At 38.5% G+C, this 18,761-nt stretch overlaps 2 protein-coding genes and 1 long non-coding RNA gene across 5 annotated transcripts in view; 2 read left to right on the plus strand and 1 right to left on the minus strand.

Annotated features, from left to right (window-relative positions):
• Positions 1 to 390: 390 nt before the first annotated feature.
• On the minus strand, positions 391 to 8,212 carry gskip (gsk3b interacting protein). Of its 3 annotated transcripts, XM_058750224.1 has the most exons (4): positions 8,023 to 8,159; positions 7,247 to 7,372; positions 6,549 to 6,794; positions 391 to 2,109 (listed from the first exon to the last, which is right to left on the minus strand). In XM_058750224.1, exons 2-4 carry the CDS (start codon positions 7,283 to 7,285, stop codon positions 1,951 to 1,953), a joined length of 444 nt encoding a protein of 147 aa, XP_058606207.1. In that variant the 5' UTR covers positions 7,286 to 7,372; positions 8,023 to 8,159; the 3' UTR covers positions 391 to 1,950. The 3 variants fall into 3 exon arrangements, with proteins under 3 accessions (XP_058606207.1, XP_058606205.1, XP_058606206.1); XM_058750222.1 differs by lacking the exon at positions 7,247 to 7,372 and having other exon boundaries at positions 8,023 to 8,212; XM_058750223.1 differs by lacking the exons at positions 7,247 to 7,372; positions 8,023 to 8,159 and adding an exon at positions 7,102 to 7,121 and having other exon boundaries at positions 6,549 to 6,855.
• LOC131523671 (uncharacterized) lies at positions 5,462 to 6,755 on the plus strand. The gene is made up of 3 exons (XR_009266830.1): positions 5,462 to 6,137; positions 6,288 to 6,501; positions 6,616 to 6,755. It is a non-coding gene; the product is annotated as an uncharacterized LOC131523671 (long non-coding RNA).
• An 81-nt stretch (positions 8,213 to 8,293) lies between the features above and the next one.
• atg2b (autophagy related 2B) overlaps positions 8,294 to 18,761 on the plus strand; it is a 34,236-nt gene continuing 23,768 nt past the window's right edge. Inside the window, exons 1-3 of the mRNA XM_058750232.1 lie at positions 8,294 to 8,433; positions 10,136 to 10,325; positions 10,597 to 10,759. Of these exons, the coding sequence (XP_058606215.1) occupies positions 10,164 to 10,325; positions 10,597 to 10,759 (325 nt within the window). The 5' untranslated portion in view covers positions 8,294 to 8,433; positions 10,136 to 10,163. The remainder of the gene's footprint in view (positions 8,434 to 10,135; positions 10,326 to 10,596; positions 10,760 to 18,761) is intronic.

Here is an 18,761-nt window from a genome sequence, read left to right on the forward strand (position 1 = left end):
AGAGATTTCTTAAAGTATACTTTTTTTTTTTTTTTAAATCTAGAAAATTAAGTTCGTTAAAGTATATTCATTATGTAAATATGCAAAGTTGTGATTACAAGAAAGTTTTGTCTGTACAAAGGTTTTTTTTTTTATGTTGTTTATTAAAGGTCTTGAAACTGTCCACTGTTTCTTCCTGTTTTAGTTTCAGTTCAGTTTTATATTCCTTTTGAGAGGTCACCTGTCATGTTTGAGGGCAGGTGGTTACTAGGAGGGTTACAGTTGTGTTTTACCATGTAATATATAAATTTTTATGACAAAACTGTAGCCATAAGTGACTGTCTTTAAATGATTTCTATAGCTCCTACAAAATATGACTACTGGCTACAAAACTGAATCATGAAACCAAAATAACATTTGAATGTGTGCTTTTTATTACAAGGAAACCAAAGCAAGCAACATTCCCTCAGGTACAGAAGTTATTTGTGCCATGTACATTTAAACGCTCTCTTGTTTTCCATCTTGGTTATCTAAGCAATATTCTGTAAATTATTAGGTTTGTTTGGGACAGATATGGAGTGTATTGTGTTTTACAGGAATTTGCTAAAACCAGAGGACCAATTCTGTTCATTGACCCTATAATCACAAAACAGCATATTATCACCTGCCTTATCCCAATCCAGCTGGAAACACACATCAATTTCACAGGCATGCTGAAGAGGTCAAAATAAAAACCCAACATGAGGTAGAAACCCATCACACCACAACTTCCTGTACGCATTTTTTAAATGAATCTCTTCCTTCTGTTTTAAACTGAAATGAAATGGAATGTAACTTTGTAGCATATCTTTACGCAGCCCTTTCAAACAAAGTCAGAAAATGACTGCTTTCTCTCATTTAGTGCAATTCTGTGCAAGATCAAGCATTTTGTTTTGATCAGTCAATCAAGGATTCTACATAACATAAAATCTTTCTTCCTGAAAACATCAAAAGTCATTATTTAAAACATATTTTAAAAACACCAATACTGGACAATACATATTACGTGATATGCTTGCTGTTGCCGATATAGAACTATCATTAATTACCATAATAAATGTCATTTTCTTTACAACAATAAGTCGAGCATTGACATTCACACAAACATGCTGCTGTTATGTAATGCAACTACGGGGGAGAAGATTCTGCTCAACTCTTTCGTAAATAAAAGTATAAAGCTTCTGTTTCAGTGCTAAAATGCACCATTTTTGATCCTTGAGACAGGTTTAAGAAACTGACAAATGTTTCCATTTTCTTTTTGGGGCTGGAAGTGGATATCACCACCATGTTTTGGCTTTTCAATACTTTCTGCTGATTTTGACAGATGAAGCAACAGATTCAAAAAGGGGGTCTGATAAGAAATTATCTGTAGCAAACAAAAGGAAGAGAAGATACTGAATGTTTCAGGATTTCTAAATAACAACTATCTTGTGGACAAGTTAAACTGAAATTGGAACAAAAGAAATTTGGATGAAAGTAGTAAGGCATCTGATATGTTTTTAATGTTAATACTTTAAAGAGCCATGCTGTACAGTTGGTGGAAGTACAGTATGGAGCTCTAAAACTCATATTTTGCAGGACCCAGTTCATCCAAAATCATAGCACTAGTGTGTTATCACAAAAACCTTTAGTTCAAACATTTTCCCATAGTCCTCAAAACAGCACTGCTATTTCATTTGCATAAATGTTAAATAAAAAAAAATGAGCATTCATCTGGGCCCATTGGTGTCACAGCAATGATACCTCTCCAAATAATAGTAAAACACTTTAAAACATTACAGGCGAGTTTGTCAAATCAACACCAAGAAGGTCTGTTAAAACATATCACAGGCTAAAAACTGAAAAAGGTACCACTGATGCTTAAGCTGAGAGCGGCACAGGACTTGGATGAACTGTTAGCGAGCAAAGATATTCTGAATGGTACTGAAGCTCTCACTGTCCGTTTTGTTTGAGCCTCTCCAGTCTCTGTAGAAGAGCATTTCCAAATGCTTCTCTGTATCCAGGGCTGAGAGAATCCAGCAGTGAGTAAACAGTCTCATGATACTGGGAGCTCAAGCCCTCATCCACCTGATCGAAGCAGTGTCCCACCACCTAAAAGATAACAAACAGAAACGTCAGAAACATTGCACAGATTCCTCTGGTATTCCTCACTTAGAGATCACACTTGTGATCCTCAGCGGTCAAAACAGACCAAAGAAATGAATGTTGGTATGTTATATATTTCAATAATATTTAGTCATTAATATTGTGTATTTTAAAGGGATTTCATGGTACTACACTATATTCACCTCTAAATTATGTACCACTTTCTTCTATCTGATTTAAAACTGATAACTGATTAAAATCCAAGGCATGGAAGGCAGATTGGTGCCATCTGGTGGGAGAAATAAAGAAAATCAATGTACTACTACCATGATGTACCCACTAGATATCTCAATAATAGCCATATCAATATAACTATAAATATAGGGCTGTGTATTCTCTAGTTGCTAATTTTCAGAGTATTTTCAAACACATTTATTTATTTATTCACTTTTTAACGCCATGCCAGCATCAAGGCTATTTTCATGGCGATCTCTGAATAAATTATGAATGCTTTGTAGACTGTACTGCCAAAAGTTGCTCTGTATTTTAGTATGTTTTGTATTTCCCATTCATTTCCTATGGCTTATTTCACTGCTTATAAAACATACAATATGCTTCGAACGATCGTTCATATCTAGCCTATAAATACACTACTTTAGCGACAAGACAAAGGGATGTAATTGTTGTGAGAACAGCATTTACAGCAGCAATGGTTGTCCCCTCCACCATGTTTAAAGTTTATGACCCGCCCAACTCGGAAACTCAGGTATCAAAATTATTTCCGAATTTCAACAATATTCAACATTGATTAATATATATTTAGACAATACATTTGTATATAAAGGTGCATCTCAATAAATTAGAATGTCTTGGAAAAGTTCATTTATTTCAGTGATTCAACTCAAATTGTGAAACTCGTGTATTAAATAAATTCAGTGCACACAGACTGAAGTAGTTTAAGTCTTTGGTTCTTTTAATTGTGATGATTTTGGCTCACATTTAACAAAAAACCACCAATTCACTATCTCAACAAATTAGAATATGGTGACATGCCAATCAGCTAATCAACTCAAAACACCTGCAAAGGTTTCCTGAGCCTTCAAAATGGTCTCTCAGTTTGCTTCACTAGGCTACACAATCATGGGGAAGACTGACACCCTTCACAAGGAGGGTAAGCCACAAACATTCATTGCCAAAGAAGCTGGCCGTTCACAGAGTGCTGTATCCAAGCATGTTAACAGAAAGTTGAGTGGAAGGAAAAAGTGTGGAAGAAAAAGATGCACAACCAACCGAGAGAACCGCAGTCTTATGAGGATTGTCAAGCAAAATCGATTCAAGAATTTGGGTTAACTTCACAAGGTATGGACTGAGGCTGGGGTCAAGGCATCAAGAGCCACCACACACAGACGTGTCAAGGAATTTGGCTTCAGTTGTCGTATTCCTCTTGTTAAGCCACTCCTGAACCACAGATAACATCAGAGGCGTCTTACCTGGGCTAAGGAGAAGAAGAACTGGACTGTTGCCCAGTGGTCCAAAGTCCTCTCTTCAGATGAGAGCAAGTTTTGTATTTCATTTGGAAACCAAGGTCCTAGAGTCTGGAGGAAGGGTGGAGAAGCTCATAGCCCAAGTTGCTTGAAGTCCAGTGTTAAGTTTCCACAGTCTGTGATGATTTGGGGTGCAATGTCATCTGCTGGTGTTGGTCCATTGTGTTTTTTGAAAACCAAAGTCACTGCACCCGCTTACCAAGAAATTTTGGAGCACTTCATGCTTCCTTCTGCTGACCAGCTTTTTAAAGATGCTGATTTCATTTTCCAGCAGGATTTGGCACCTGCCCACACTGCCAAAAGCACCAAAAGTTGGTTAAATGACCATGGTGTTGGTGTGCTTGACTGGCCAGCAAACTCACCAGACCTGAACCCCATAGAGAATCTATGGGGTATTGTCAAGAGGAAAATGAGAAACAAGAGACCAAAAAATGCAGATGAGCTGAAGGCCACTGTCAAAGAAACCTGGGCTTCCATACCACCTCAGCAGTGCCACAAACTGATCAGCTCCATGCCACGCCGAATTGAGGCAGTAATTAAAGCAAAAGGAGCCCCTACCAAGTATTGAGTACATATACAGTAAATTAACATACTTTCCAGAAGGCCAACAATTCACTAAAAATGTTTTTTTTATTGGTCTTATGAAGTATTCTAATTTGTTGAGATAGTGAATTGGTGGGTTTTTGTTAAATGTGAGCCAAAATCATCACAATTAAAAGAACCAAAGACTTAAACTACTTCAGTCTGTGCATTGAATTTATTTAATACACGAGTTTCACAATTTGAGTTGAATTACTGAAATAAATGAACTTTTCCACGACATTCTAATTTATTGAGATGCACCTGTATACAGTACATATTTAGACATCACAGCTAGTTTGCAGACTGCACCCCAAAAAAATTATATGTATATGCCATATTTCCCATTTATTACCTATGGTGGTCAATTATGACCATGAACTGTAACACTTTTTTTAAAGACCATTTAGCTTTTTCTAATCATTTCTCATTTCCATATAGCAAGTGCCACAAAAGTCACAGAGTTCCATACAATTCTGATAAAGTGAAAACAAAATATTTCGGTAGAAAATGACCACCGGAGAGTTAGAAGCACACTCTCAGAAATAAAGGTACAAAAGCTGTCACTGGGGAGGTACCTTTTCAAAAGGCACATGTCTGTACATAAAGGGTCCATTTTGGTACCTTAAAGGTACATATTTGAACCTAATAGGTACAAAAGTGTACCTTTTGAAAAGGTACCGCCCCAGTGACAGCTTTTGCACCTTTATTTCTGAGAGTGCATAGACATACACAAATTTTCTTATCATTCATTGGAAAAAAATAAAATAAAATCAGTGGTTCCCAAACCTGTCCTGGAGGCATCTCTAACCCTGCACCTTTTGTATGTCTCCCTTATCTAACACACCTGATTCCACTCATCAGCTCCTTAGTAGAGACTGCAAGAACTAAATTGGGTGTGTCTGATTAGGGAGACATACAAAATGTGCAGAGCAGGGGCTGGCGCTCTCCCTGGTAGTGGCATCCCCAGGTCGTTCCTGGCAGCTGCCACGGTTTTTCTCGACGTTTCTGCTGTTTGCTCGGTAAAAACTACACTGTTCTCAGTGGCGAGCGATGGTGTTTTAAAATATTAAGGCAAAGTTCCCACAGGTGTGTTATTTATTATTATTGTTATTATACATTTTATGTATCAGCTGCCAGAGTTTGTGTATGTATATGTGTGTATATATATATATATATATATATATATATATATATATATATATATATATATATATATATATATATACACATATACATATACACACAGTATATATATTAAAATAATCATGAGACCATTTTGAGACACTTAAGTTTTTATTGATTTTTATGTATTTTTATCATTAACTGATTTTTTAATTTATGATCCTGAAGGATCTTTATTCACTCTTTATTAATCTTTTCCTTTGAACTGTACACAGTGAACTCTTGGATCCTGAAGGATGAAAAATTCTTAATCAAATATGGCGACAGTAGCCCCCTTGTTTTTATCCACAAGTTCTGTCCAGAACATCTCACAGTCCTATCTTTTCACAAACAGGAAAGAAGTGAACAGTTCCTCTGGAGCTTTGTGTAGGGATTTAATTTGGTGCTCATCTGCTTGTTGGTATGTAGTATGCATCATCAAATCTTTTAGTTAAAAATTAAACTGTAGTTTACAGCAGAAACGGCGACAAACGATCGTGACTCCTGCCACGAACTCTGACAGCTGATACATAAAAATGTATAATAATAATAATAATAATAGTAATACAATTGTGGGAACTTTGCATCATTTAAAAAAAAAAAAAAACACCACTGCACACCACTGAGAACAGTGTAGTTTTTACCGAGCAAACAGCAAAAACAGCGAGGAAAAACCGTCAGTAGCCCCTCACTGCAGAACAAAGATCCAGGGTACGGAGTTGGATCCACATCCAGGGGGTGGAAATGGTAGGTTTAGGGGTGGGTATGGGTGGGTTTAGGGGTGGGTATGGGTGGGTTTAGGGATCAGGGGGTGGAGACGGGTAGGTTTAGGTAAATGTAAGGTGGGAGGAGTTGGATCTAGATCCAACCACACCCCCTGGATCTTGTGTTCTGCAGTGAGGACCATCTCAAAACTGTGGCAATTCTCTGGGGATGCCACCGGAAGTGGCGCTGCGACCTGCCGCTGCCAGGATTTGCACCTGCTCTCTCTCCCTCCAGGACAGGTTTGAGAACCACTGCTCTAGATAAAATGACCGAAGACCACCAGGGGGTCGTAAGGGGCGTAGATCCAAAGTGGACCCCTTCCTCATCCTCAGGAAAACATCAAACTGTCAGTATTAAAATGAAAACATTCTTCACATGTTTAGCATCCCTCACCCTTAACCCTGCCTCGGTGAGCTCTAAGCAGTATCGGTTTCCCTCTCTGGTCTCCACGTTTATGTAGGCCACATCCAGTCCGCTGGTGAGACTGTGAGAGACGTGCATGTCTGAGACCGCGAAGAGCACATCGTTGACCACAGCCTCAGCCTCCAGCCTCATGTCCTTCACCTCCCCCAGCTCCACACAGCGCTCCTCATACGAACACTTCGACAGGTCCTCCGGCTGACAGTCCACCTCCATCCCCTGAAAACACCAGCGAGCCCTCAGCTTATCGATCACCAGACAAACACACCGCAGACACCAGCTGCATGTTCACAAACATCTGATCATGAGGGGGCGCGAGCGCTGGAAAGTCACGCTAACACCTCTCACAAATCCTTAACTGACAACTCACAAGTACCTTTACTTTATTTTGAATTTTTGAGTAAGACTGGCATTTTAGGGGGAAGAAACAAACATTTAACAGACATTTAAACGTGTAATGTATTTAGTCATTTGCGTAAAAGCGATCTGTAAAGTGTTAGCTAATGCTGCCAATCGAGGCTCTCACAGCATTAAAGTTCCATATAACGCAAGCTCCCGCTTATAGTAACAAAATAATTGCACGACCACATAAACAACAAAGTTATGTGTCATATGATACAGTCTGGAGCGGTTAATATTTATTCATTATCATCATTTTATGAGTTACTAACCTCCTCCGGGGGTAGTTCGTCAGAACACTTCCGGCTCATGCCGGCTAGGACTCAAGTGTGTCAATTATGCGCCGTTGTTGCGCAAGTGCAGCGTCTGCGTATCCGCCTCGACAAACGTTACAGTATCTATGGTTTTATTGGGGAAAAATATTTTTTCAATAATATAATATGATAATAATATCTAAATCTGTAATTTAGCTGTATATGAGAATACAAAGCTAGTAGCTAAATTCCTTATGTAAGAAATCGTGCGGGTGGATGTGCGAGCGAGCTTTAGGGGGCGGAGGGGCTTCTAGAGAATTCTTCATTATCCACAAATAACATCAGCCCAAAGAACTGAATACAGTTTATGAACTTTATTACATCTTATAACGTTGTGTTATTTCCTTACATTTGCCTATTTTCGTTATCATATCATTAAGTATATTGCAGTAGTGACACCACTTGCTTCTCCACAAGTGTTACTACTGAAAATCACCAATGGAAATGTATTGGACTGTGAGGGGGGGAATAAAAAAAATAAAAAAAACGTATGGAAATCAACCATGTCAAATTAAAAAATATAAGCAGAGGAGAACAAATCGCAGAGTTCTGGCAGTTCAGCTCCTATCAGGATAACATTATATTGTGCCATGTTGTTAGCAGTTTATTGTATGTAAAAACAGGGTAACGAATTAGATCACAGACTTAAAGAAATAGACTAATATAAGACTTAAAAACCTTGACTTCAGATCATCAGCTAAATACATCACAACATGTAATTTAAGCCTACTTACCATAAATAATGCGATTTTACTGTTCTTACAGAAATTCTTCCAGTCTATAGTGAAAATAACACGTTCCTGCAGCTGCGTGGAAGGGCTGTGTAGAAGCTGCGCAGAGCGGATGTTCGTGAACACACCGCGCGTGGAGCGGCGCGCGAGAGAGTGCGCAGTCACGAGCGTGTTTGTAAACACCATCATTAGCCTTAAAAGCAGACAAACAGAGATGCTGCTTTCACACGAGCCGACAGCCACTCATAATGCGCACGAGGACTCCCATCTTCAGTTTAATATAGCTGTTATCACCGAGCGATGCATCAGTTGAACAGACAAACTTGAATGAAGGTGTAAATTATTGTGTTTAGCCAGCATGCTAGTTCACCCTAAGCCAAGGAACAACGGTTAGTCAGCTATTTTGTAATACAGGTAAGTTATTTTCTTTTGTTATTCTCAAATTGAATGACCACAACAGAGACGGTCAAATCCTAACCCTTTTTGGCTCTGGGGTAGTGTGGCTTCATGATTTGGTATTGTTAGCAGCTAAACTAACTCACCAACCTTTAGGGAATTGCGCAAACACTGGTGGTCATCATTATACTGTATATGTAGATATGGGCCAGACAGCAACGTCAGTCATGTCAGACAAATAAACACAACTGCATGTCATTTTAAACGACTTCATCATAACCAGGCTTTCTGATGCTGTACTAGAGTACACACATTGAATAGCTGAGTTGATGCCAGTCATTTGCTGTGAATTGATGGGTTTGCCAAAGTAATCTCAGGCTCTAGGTTCCTTTGCATCAATGTATTGCATTGCTAGTTTTGCAGATGTGATTTGTTCAGGCAGCCACATCAGTTGGAGGACTGCATTAGTCAGCTAGAGTCAGAATGTGTTTTTATACTGACTCATTGTCATTGACAACCCTTCACTGAATTATTATGTGGGTGTGTTTTCAGCAAAACAATGTCAGAGTCAAGTTCAATCTTTATTTTTTATTTTTTATCAGTTCCACAAGGATTTCTGCCGCTTGTGTGTATTATGTATTTTAAATACTGTAAGTTTTTAATGTTTACTATTCCAGCTTAATGCAGACTTGATGTTAAAGGGGAATCAGAGTTATTATCGTTAAACCTAAACCTAAAAGTAAAACCATAAAGAACTTGACATTTTTCTTAATTGAAAAATAATATAACTAAATTTAATTTATTTAAGCTTGGTGCCTTAAATAATTCTCATATTCCTTTAAGTTTAAGTGCAAAAATAACTAAAATTTAATAAATCTAATAAATACAAGTTAAGAAATACTTTATAGACAAAGTAAAAAACAATAAAAAAAACAAATTATTAAAATTAAGTTAAATTAAGAAAATTTAATCTAATTCAAAATATTTATAAAAAAAACTATAATTGTGTTTCAGTGATACTACATTTACATTTATTTATTTAGCAGACACTTTTTTCCAAAGCGACTTGCAAATGAGGACAATAGAAGCAATCAAAACCAACAAAAGAGCAACATTATGTAAGTGCTGTGACAAGTCTTGGTTAGTCTAACACAGTACACGTAGCAAGGTTTTTCTTTAATAATAAATAAAAAGAAAACAAGTAGATAGAATAGAGAACGCTAGTGTTGGAGGGTCATTTTTTAAATAAATACAAAGAAAACAAGTTGAAAGAATAGAAGAAGAATAGAGTACGCTAGTGTTAGAGTGTCATTTTCTATAATAAAAAGTAAACAAGTAGATGGAATAGAAAAAGAATAGAGAACGCTAGTCCATTTTTTTAAATAAAAAGAAAACAAGTAGTGGAATAGAAATAGAATCGAGAGTGCAAAGGGTCAAGTTTTTCTTAAATAAATAAAGAAAAAAGAAAAAAAAAAATAGATAGAATAGAAATAGAACAGAGTGCACATGTTAGAGGGTCAAGTATTTTTTTTAAACAAATAAAAAGAAAACAAGTAGATAAAAAATAAATAGAATAGAGAGTGCTAGTGTTAGAGGGTCAAGGAAGAGATGTGTTTTAGCCGTTTCTTGAAGATGTAGGACTCAGCTGCTCGGATTGAGTAAAATAACACCGATGGGAATATGTGGCATTTAATGCCTTGAATGTCCTAATTTGTTTCAGTACACACTGAACTCAAGAGACGGTCAAGATGCCATGGCCATTTTCTGAGTCTATTAAGAAGCGGGCCTGCAGGTACCTGCTGCATCGATATCTTGGTAATTTCCTCCAGGAGAAGCTCAGTTTGGACCAGCTTAGTCTGGACCTCTATCAAGGCACGGGCTCACTTGCTCAAGTGCCGCTGGACAAATGGGTGAGTTCTGTACATTTTGTGCTATTGATCCTTTTTTGATTCCAAAACTATACCATGATGCACCTGACCCAGCTGCACACATTATTAAACTGACATTTGATTAAAGATGTCTTATCGGATTCTTTCACTAATGGAATCTGACATTTCATTAACGGATATAACCGAGAGCGGTTTTCTTAATAGTATTTTTAACTTATCCCCAAGTATTAATCAAAAAAGATGTTTATCCACAGTTTAATGTCTGTGACTTTCATATTTCATGCTTCTTCAGTCCCTGAATGAGATCTTGGAGTCTGTGGATGCTCCATTTGAGGTTAGTGAGGGCTTCATCCAGGCCATTTCTCTCACTGTACCATGGGCCTCACTGCTGCAGGACAACTGCGCACTGGAAGTGAGGGGCTTGGAGATGGTGTTCAGGCCAAGACCTCGAGTGGGTAGGAAACATTTTCAACATCGTATTCTTTTCAGATGACATGCCATAATTTTGACAAATGTTTAATTGCAATGCTGTGCATTCTAAAATGTGCAGTTTGTGTTTATTCTAATTTACAATATGTTTACTCTGTAATATATTTGATCAGTTTAATGATCTCTTTTTCTAACTTTTAATTTTATAGTGATTTTAATTTTATAGTCATTATTTCTCCTTTTGATCTTTCATTCAAAAAATTCACAAAATTCTAACCTATCATTGAAGTAAAACAATTGAAAGGTGGGAGAAAATCTCATGATAAAATAGATGTTTTTCTCAAATGAATGTTGGCCACAATTATTGGCACCCTGAGTAAAATGTCTCTGAAGTGTATTCCCATTCATATTTACATTTTTTAGCACAAAAGGGAGACTAGGAGCATGAAATTGTCTAGCTATGACTTCCTGTTCCACAGGATTATAAATATAAAGAAAACAAAGGCCAAATTCCCTTAATCATCCATCACTAGGAGTAAAACCAAACAATAAAGTTCTGATGTACAGAACAAGATTGTTGAGCTTCACAAAATAGAAAGTTGCTGTAAGACAAAAGCTAAAGCATTGAAAATCCACATTTCCACCATTAGGGCAATAATTAAGAGGTTCCAATCAACTAAAGATGTTACAAATCTGCCTGCCATTATCGTCCTAATGCACGGTGAGGAGGAGAGTTTGAGTGGCTAAAGACTCTCCAAGGATCACAGCTGGAGAGATTACTTGAGTCTTGGTGTCAGAAAGCCTAAAAATATATATATACGAAACAGCCCCTACATCACCACATATTGTTCAGGAGGGTTTCAAGAAAAATTCTCCTCACTCAGGGCTCCAAACTGCGACTAAAACTTTATTAAAATATTAATTTGCGAGTGAAGTTTTTGCTGAGGTTGCCAATGGCGACTATGTTATGACTTGATTTTTCCTGATTGTTTTGCGATCACATCTTTTATGTCCACGTATTAAACTGAGACGATGTGCATTAAAGTTTTAATGGAAAAAAAATAGTTTCAAACAGTCCTCATCTCTGCCGCAATGCCTCCTAAACGCAGCTCAGTTGTGCAGCGCGAGAGATCAAAATGACGGAGACGTGCAAAGTCAAGCAGTGTCTATTTCATGCACAACTTGAACAAACTTGAAAAAATGGCTTGAACAAACCATTACTAATATGGCTTCTTGTTATCAAGATCTTTAGTCTATATGCTGAGTTCTGTAAATGCGTGAACTTCATATTAGCCTGTTTGCAGCGCACTTGCCGTCCAGTAATCACAGTAAACTTTAATAAACAAAGCATCAGCTTTAACATTCTGCCAAATTCATAAAATAAATATGGTTTTGACGCTCTTTAATGCGGCAGGCGCAATCGCTTTAGTGCCTCAGTTCAAGCGGCAAGTGAACCCATTATATCTTTCTCTATTATAGCACGAAATGAATGTGAATTAATATCAGAAGGTAGGCTATTTTATAAGAGAGCCTACACTTATTGAAATGTCTCATGTAATCGCTCATTCTGTGTCAAACTGTGGAAATCTTGTAAAGCTTGTAACAATACCGAACCACTGGCCATCCATAAGCTCATCAGTCAGCTAGAAAAATAATTATAAAGAGGAGCATTTTGCTATATTTATTCGCTCTTGCATATTAATATTTTTACTTAACCTGTTGTCTACGTGATTAAAAAATGCGAAAACCGACTGGATGTGTGAGAGATTTGACAACATTTCTATAGGATGCATTGAGGAGGAGCCCAAACTAACACTGTAAAAAGCAATCAGTTGAATTTCTTAAAAAAAAATTAGGAAACCCAAGGCTTGCAAAATCGCGGGGCTATTGCGTTTTCCAGTTGGGCTACCAAAATGTATCACTGCCGTGCCCAAAGGGCTAAATACTGTGGGTCCTTAAAAATTTACGGCCATAACATTTTTTAAATATGTTAAATGGTATAAGAAAAGTATTAATTATAATTTCAAGAGGTCTTACAGTTGGGGACGGAAAGACAAGAACCACGATACAGCTTCAAAAGGCAATGATGTCATTGAATAAATATGAGTTTGGTGTAGGGTAGGGCTGCACGATATATTGCATGCAATTGTCATGCGCATCTCGTCAGTAAAGCCGGTTCTGTGATTAGCGGTAAATCTCCATCACCCGTTTTCAAATGAAGCGGCATTTAATACACAGAGCCATAGTTCATGACAATCGAATGCAATATATCGTGCAGCCCTAGGGAATATTAACAAGTCCCGCTCATTTGGACCTGGCTCCAACCTCCGTTTATACAGGTGCTGGTCATATAATTAGAATATCATCAAAAAGTTGATTTATTTGACTAATTCCATTCAAGTGAAACTTGTATATTATATGCATTCATTACACACAGACTGATATATTTCAAATGTTTATTTCTTTTAATTTTGATGATTATAACTGACAACTAAGGAAAATCCCAAATTCAGTATCTCAGAAAATTAGAATATTACTTAAGACCAATACAGAGAAAGGATTTTTAGTAATCTTGGCCAACTGAAAAGTATGAAAATGAAAAGTATGAGCATGTACAGCACTCAATACTTAGTTGGGGCTCCTTTTGCCTGAATTACTGCAGCAATGCGGCGTGGCATGGAGTCGATCAGTCTGTGGCACTGCTCAGGTGTTATGAGAGCCCAGGTTGCTCTGGTAGTGGCCTTCAGCTCATCTGCATTGTTGGGTCTGGCATATTGCATCTTCCTCTTCACAATACCCCATAGATTTTCTAAGAAGTTAAGGTCAGGCGAGTTTGCTGGCCAATTAAGAACAGGGATACCATGGTCCTTAAACCAGATACTGGTTGCTTTGGCACGGTGTGCAGGTGCCAAGTCCTGTTGGAAAATGAAATCTGCATCTCCATAAAGTTGGTCAGCAGCAGGAAGCATGAAGTGCTCTAAAACTTCCTGGTATACGGCTGCGTTGACCTTGGACCTCAGAAAACACAGTGGACCAACACCAGCAGATGACATGGCACCCCAAACCATCACTGACTGTGGAAACTTTACACTGGACCTCAAGCAACGTGGATTGTGTGCCTCTCCTCTCTTCCTCCAGACTCTGGGACCCTGATTTCCAAAGGAAATGCAAAATTTACTTTCATCAGAGAACATAACTTTGGACCACTCAGCAACAGTCCAGTCCTTTTTGTCTTTAGCCCAGGTGAGATGCTTCTGACGCTGTTTGTTGTTCAAGAGTGGCTTGACACAAGGAATCCGACAGCTGAAACCCATGTCTTGCGTAGTGGTTCTTGAAGCACTGACTCCAGCTGCAGTCCACTCTTTGTGAATCTCCCCCACATTTTTGAATGGCTTTTGTTTCACAATCCTTTCCAGGGTGCGGTTATCCCTATTGCTCGTACACTTTTTTTTCTACCACATCTTTTCCTTCCTTTCGCCTCTCTATTAATGTGCTTGGACCAAGCGGCAACCTCCCGCTCCCTCTAGTGAAACCAACACGGAAGTGACTAAAACTGCAATTCATCGACTGGCCGCTGGAGGCTGGCTCCAAAAGGGAGTCAATCACATTGACTCCCCATGTTAAAATGCCCAACTTTACAGCAGAAAAAAACATGTTTACAGCCTGGTACAAAAAATTATTTTGGTCTATATAGCTAATTTTGCCCTTCGTGACAACTGTGAGGGGGGGGGGTGAATTTTTTTATAACTCATCCGTTTAAATTATATTAAGCCTTAAAGTTCTGCATAATTAAGGGCGTGGCCACTTGAGTGACAGGTGGACTGCCGCGAGCTCTGCTCCAGAGTGTGAAACTCTCTAGTGCAAAACTTAGAAAACTGGTTTGTATTTGTACAGAAAAAAATAATTATAGGTAGGACACTGGGAATCTGGCAATTAGATGTTTTTAATCGTTATTGCTTACAGTGCTTTGTTATATGGAGCAGTTTGTTAGATCGCGATCTCTCTCATTTGTTTGTCTAATGAAGTGCCAACAGATATAGAAGTACACAATAAACGCGGTAGACTTTAATGGACAGTAAAACAAAGGCAGAATACCGTGTAACTCCAGGCTGGCGCAGTATTGACGAACGAATGCAAACATATGCAGAGCACCGTAACTTAATTGAGCTTTCCAAAACAAAGTCAAAGCGCGGTAACTGATGTTATACTGTGTTCTGCCTTGGTTTCTCCGGGGCTTTTCTCCATGATACTTAAACACATGATAAAGGAGGTCATTAATGTCCCAAAATGATCAATAACTCATTTTCGACCAAAAACGAAGTTATGGTGTTCTGTCTTTGCACGGCAGCACTGCTGTCACTATAGAGGGGCGTGGTTTCACCTCAGCTTCACCCACGTCCGCCTTTTGCCCATTTTCGATTATCCGGGGTGGCGCGGTGGCGCTTCAAGATGGCGGCGGTCGGCTCCGCCCACTTTAGGCTTCAAAAACGTTTTACAGAAACCTACGGGTGACGTCACAGACACTACGTCCATTTTTTTTTTTTACAGTCTATGGCTTGGACACAGAGCTCTGTGAACAGCCAGCCTCTTTCGAAATGACCTTTTGTGTCTTGCCCTCCTTGTGCAACGTGTCAATGGTCGTCTTTTAGACAACTGTCAAGTCAGCAGTCTTCCCCATGATTGTGTAGCCTACAGAACTAGACTGAGAGACCATTTAAAGGCCTTTGCAGGTGTTTTGAGTTAATTAGCTGATTAGAGTGTGGCACCAGGTGTCTTCAATATTGAACCTTTTCACAATATTCTAATTTTCTGAGATACTGAATTTGGGATTTTCCTTAGTTGTCAGTTATAATCATCAAAATTTAAAAGAAATAAACATTTGAAATATTTCAGTCTGTGTGTAAAGAATGAATATAATATACAAGTTTAACTTTTTGAATGGAATTAGTGAAATAAATCAACTTTTTGATGATACTCTAATTATATGACCAGCACCTGTACCTATCTCGGAGAAGCCGCTATATTTGCTCCTAAAGCGCCAACTCAATGCGTAATTAAAGAAATACATTAAGTGAACTTGACAATTCTGAGTTACACTGACAAATAACAGTTTGAAAATTTGTTCACTTTTTATTTTAAGTTGGACCAACTTAAATTTATTAAATTGCAATTACTAAGTTCTTATGGTCCATGATATTAGTACAGATTCTGTGTAATAAACAATTCCTTATGACTGTATATTTAAAATTGGAAAAGACATTTAGTTCCCACTTTAAGTGAACCTTAGTTCCCAGGTCATCTACAAGATGGATTAAAATGCTGATAAAGTCAAGAAAAGAGTAGACAAACACATGACTGTATGATTGAAATGTCAAAATGTAAAAAAAAACAAATAAATAAAACACGTTTATTCTGTGGCACCTAAAAAAATAATTTGGCGCCTAAGTTTTTTCTTATAGGAGCCAATGGCTCCTTACTCGATTTTTTTGTCTGGAGCCCTGTCACTCATCCAAAACCAAAATCCAGCAAATTCAGTTGTCAGACACAACTGGAACTTCAAATGGCACTGTCTGAGTCAGATGAAACTGAAAAAATAGCTGTTTTTCAGCCAGATGGGTTTAGTACAAACAGGGATAAAAAAAGTATCCCATGCCCACGGTTAAATATACTGCTGGATCTTTAATGTTGTGGGCCTGTTTTTCTGCCGGAGGTCCTGGACATCTTGTTCAGATGCATGGCATTATGGATTCTCTCAAATATCAAACAGATAAAAAATCTAAAGCTGACTGACTCTGTTAGAAATCTTATAATGGGCCGTGGTTGGATCTTCCATCAGGACAGTAATCCAAAACAAACATAAAAATCAACACAAAAATGTGTCACTGAGCACAAAATGAAGCTTTTGCTATGTCTGTCCCTGTCCTCTGACCTGAACCCTATAGAAAATGAGTGAGGTGAACTAAAGAGGAGAAGTACTAACATGGAGCTGTGAATCTGAAGGATCTGGAGAGATTCTGCATGAAGGAATAGTCTCTGATATCTTATCAGGTGTTCTCCAAACTCTTCAGGCATTACAGGAGAAAACTCAGAGCTTCTGTCTTGGGAAAAGGACATTGCAATTATTAGGTGCCAACATGAACTAGAGAAAGCATTTATTTCACAATGAGATTTCCCCCCCCACTTTTTGTTTTACTTCAATGATAGGTTAGACTTTTGTGGAATTTTTGAATGAAAGATCAAAAGGATAAACAATGCAGATTTATTTTCACAGCCACCTTTGCTTATATTTACCAAGGATGCCAATATTAGTGGAGGGCACTGTATATATATATATATATATACACATACACACAGTGGGTACGGAAAGTATTCAGACCCCCTTAAATTTTTCACTCTTTGTTATATTGCAGCCATTTGCTAAAATCATTTAAGTACATTTTTTTTTCCTCAATGTACACACAACACCCCATATTGACAGAAAAACACAGAATTGTTGACATTTTTGCAGATTTATTAAAAAAGAAAAACTGAAATATCACATGGTCCTAAGTATTCAGACCCTTTGCTCAGTATTTAGTAGAAGCACCCTTTTGATCTAATACAGCCATGAGTCTTTTTGGGAAAGATGCAACAAGTTTTTCACACCTGGATTTGGGGATCCTCTGCCATTCCTCCTTGCAGATCCTCTCCAGTTCTGTCAGGTTGGATGGTAAATGTTGGTGGACAGCCATTTTTAGGTCTCTCCAGAGATGCTCAATTGGGTTTAAGTCAGGGCTCTGGCTGGGCCATTCAAGAACAGTCACGGAGTTGTTGTGAAGCCACTCCTTTGTTATTTTAGCTGTGTGCTTAGGGTCATTGTCTTGTTGGAAGGTAAACCTTCGGCCCAGTCTGAGGTCTCTGGAGAAGGTTTTCGTCCAGGATATCCCTGTACTTGGCCGCATTCATCTTTCCCTCGATTGCAACCAGTCGTCCTGTCCCTGCAGCTGAAAAACACCCCCACAGCATGATGCTGCCACCACCATGCTTCACTGTTGGGACTGTATTGGACAGGTGATGAGCAGTGCCTGGTTTTCTCCACACATACCGCTTAGAATTAAGGCCAAAAAGTTCTATCTTGGTCTCATCAGACCAGAGAATCTTATTCCGGTGTTTTTTAGAAAACTCCATGCGGGCTTTCATGTGTCTTGCACTGAGGAGAGGCTTCCGTCGGGCTACTCTGCCATAAAGCCCCGACTGGTGGAAGGCTGCAGTGATGGTTGACTTTCTACAACTTTCTCCCATCTCCCGACTGCATCTCTGGAGCTCAGCCACAGTGATCTTTGGGTTCTTCTTTACCTCTCTCACCAAGGCTCTTCTCCCTCGATAGCTCAGTTTGGCCGGACGGCCAGCTCTAGGAAGGGTTCTGGTCGTCCCAAACGTCTTCCATTTAAGGATTATGGAGGCCACTGTGCTCTTGGGAACCTTAAGTGCAGCAGAAATTGTTTTGTAACCTTGGCCAGATCTGTGCCTTGCCACAATTCTGTCTCTGAGCTCTTCAGGCAGTTCCTTTGACCTCATGATTCTCATTTGCTCTGACATGCACTGTGAGCTGTAAGGTCTTATATAGACAGGTGTGTGGCTTTCCTAATCAAGTCCAATCAGTATAATCAAACACAGCTGGACTCGAATGAATGTGTAGAACCATCTCAAGGATGATCAGAAGAAATGGACAGCACCTGAGTTAAATATATGAGTGTCACAGCAAAGGGTCTGAATACTTAGGACCATGTGATATTTTTCTTTTTTAATAATTCTGCAAAAATGTCAACAATTCTGTGTTTTTCTGTCAATATGGGGTGCTGTGTGTACATTGAGGAAAAAAAACGAACTTAAATGATTTTAGCAAATGGCTGCAATATAACAAAGAGTGAAATTTCCATAACCACTGTGTGTGTGTGTGTGTGTGTGTGTGTGTGTGTGTGTGTGTATATATACCGTATTGTCCCGAATATAAGACAACCCTGATTATAAGATGACCCCCCTTTTTCC

This window comes from Onychostoma macrolepis, chromosome 17 (assembly GCF_012432095.1).
Source record: "Onychostoma macrolepis isolate SWU-2019 chromosome 17, ASM1243209v1, whole genome shotgun sequence".
NCBI classification, from domain to species: Eukaryota; Metazoa; Chordata; class Actinopteri; order Cypriniformes; family Cyprinidae; genus Onychostoma; species Onychostoma macrolepis.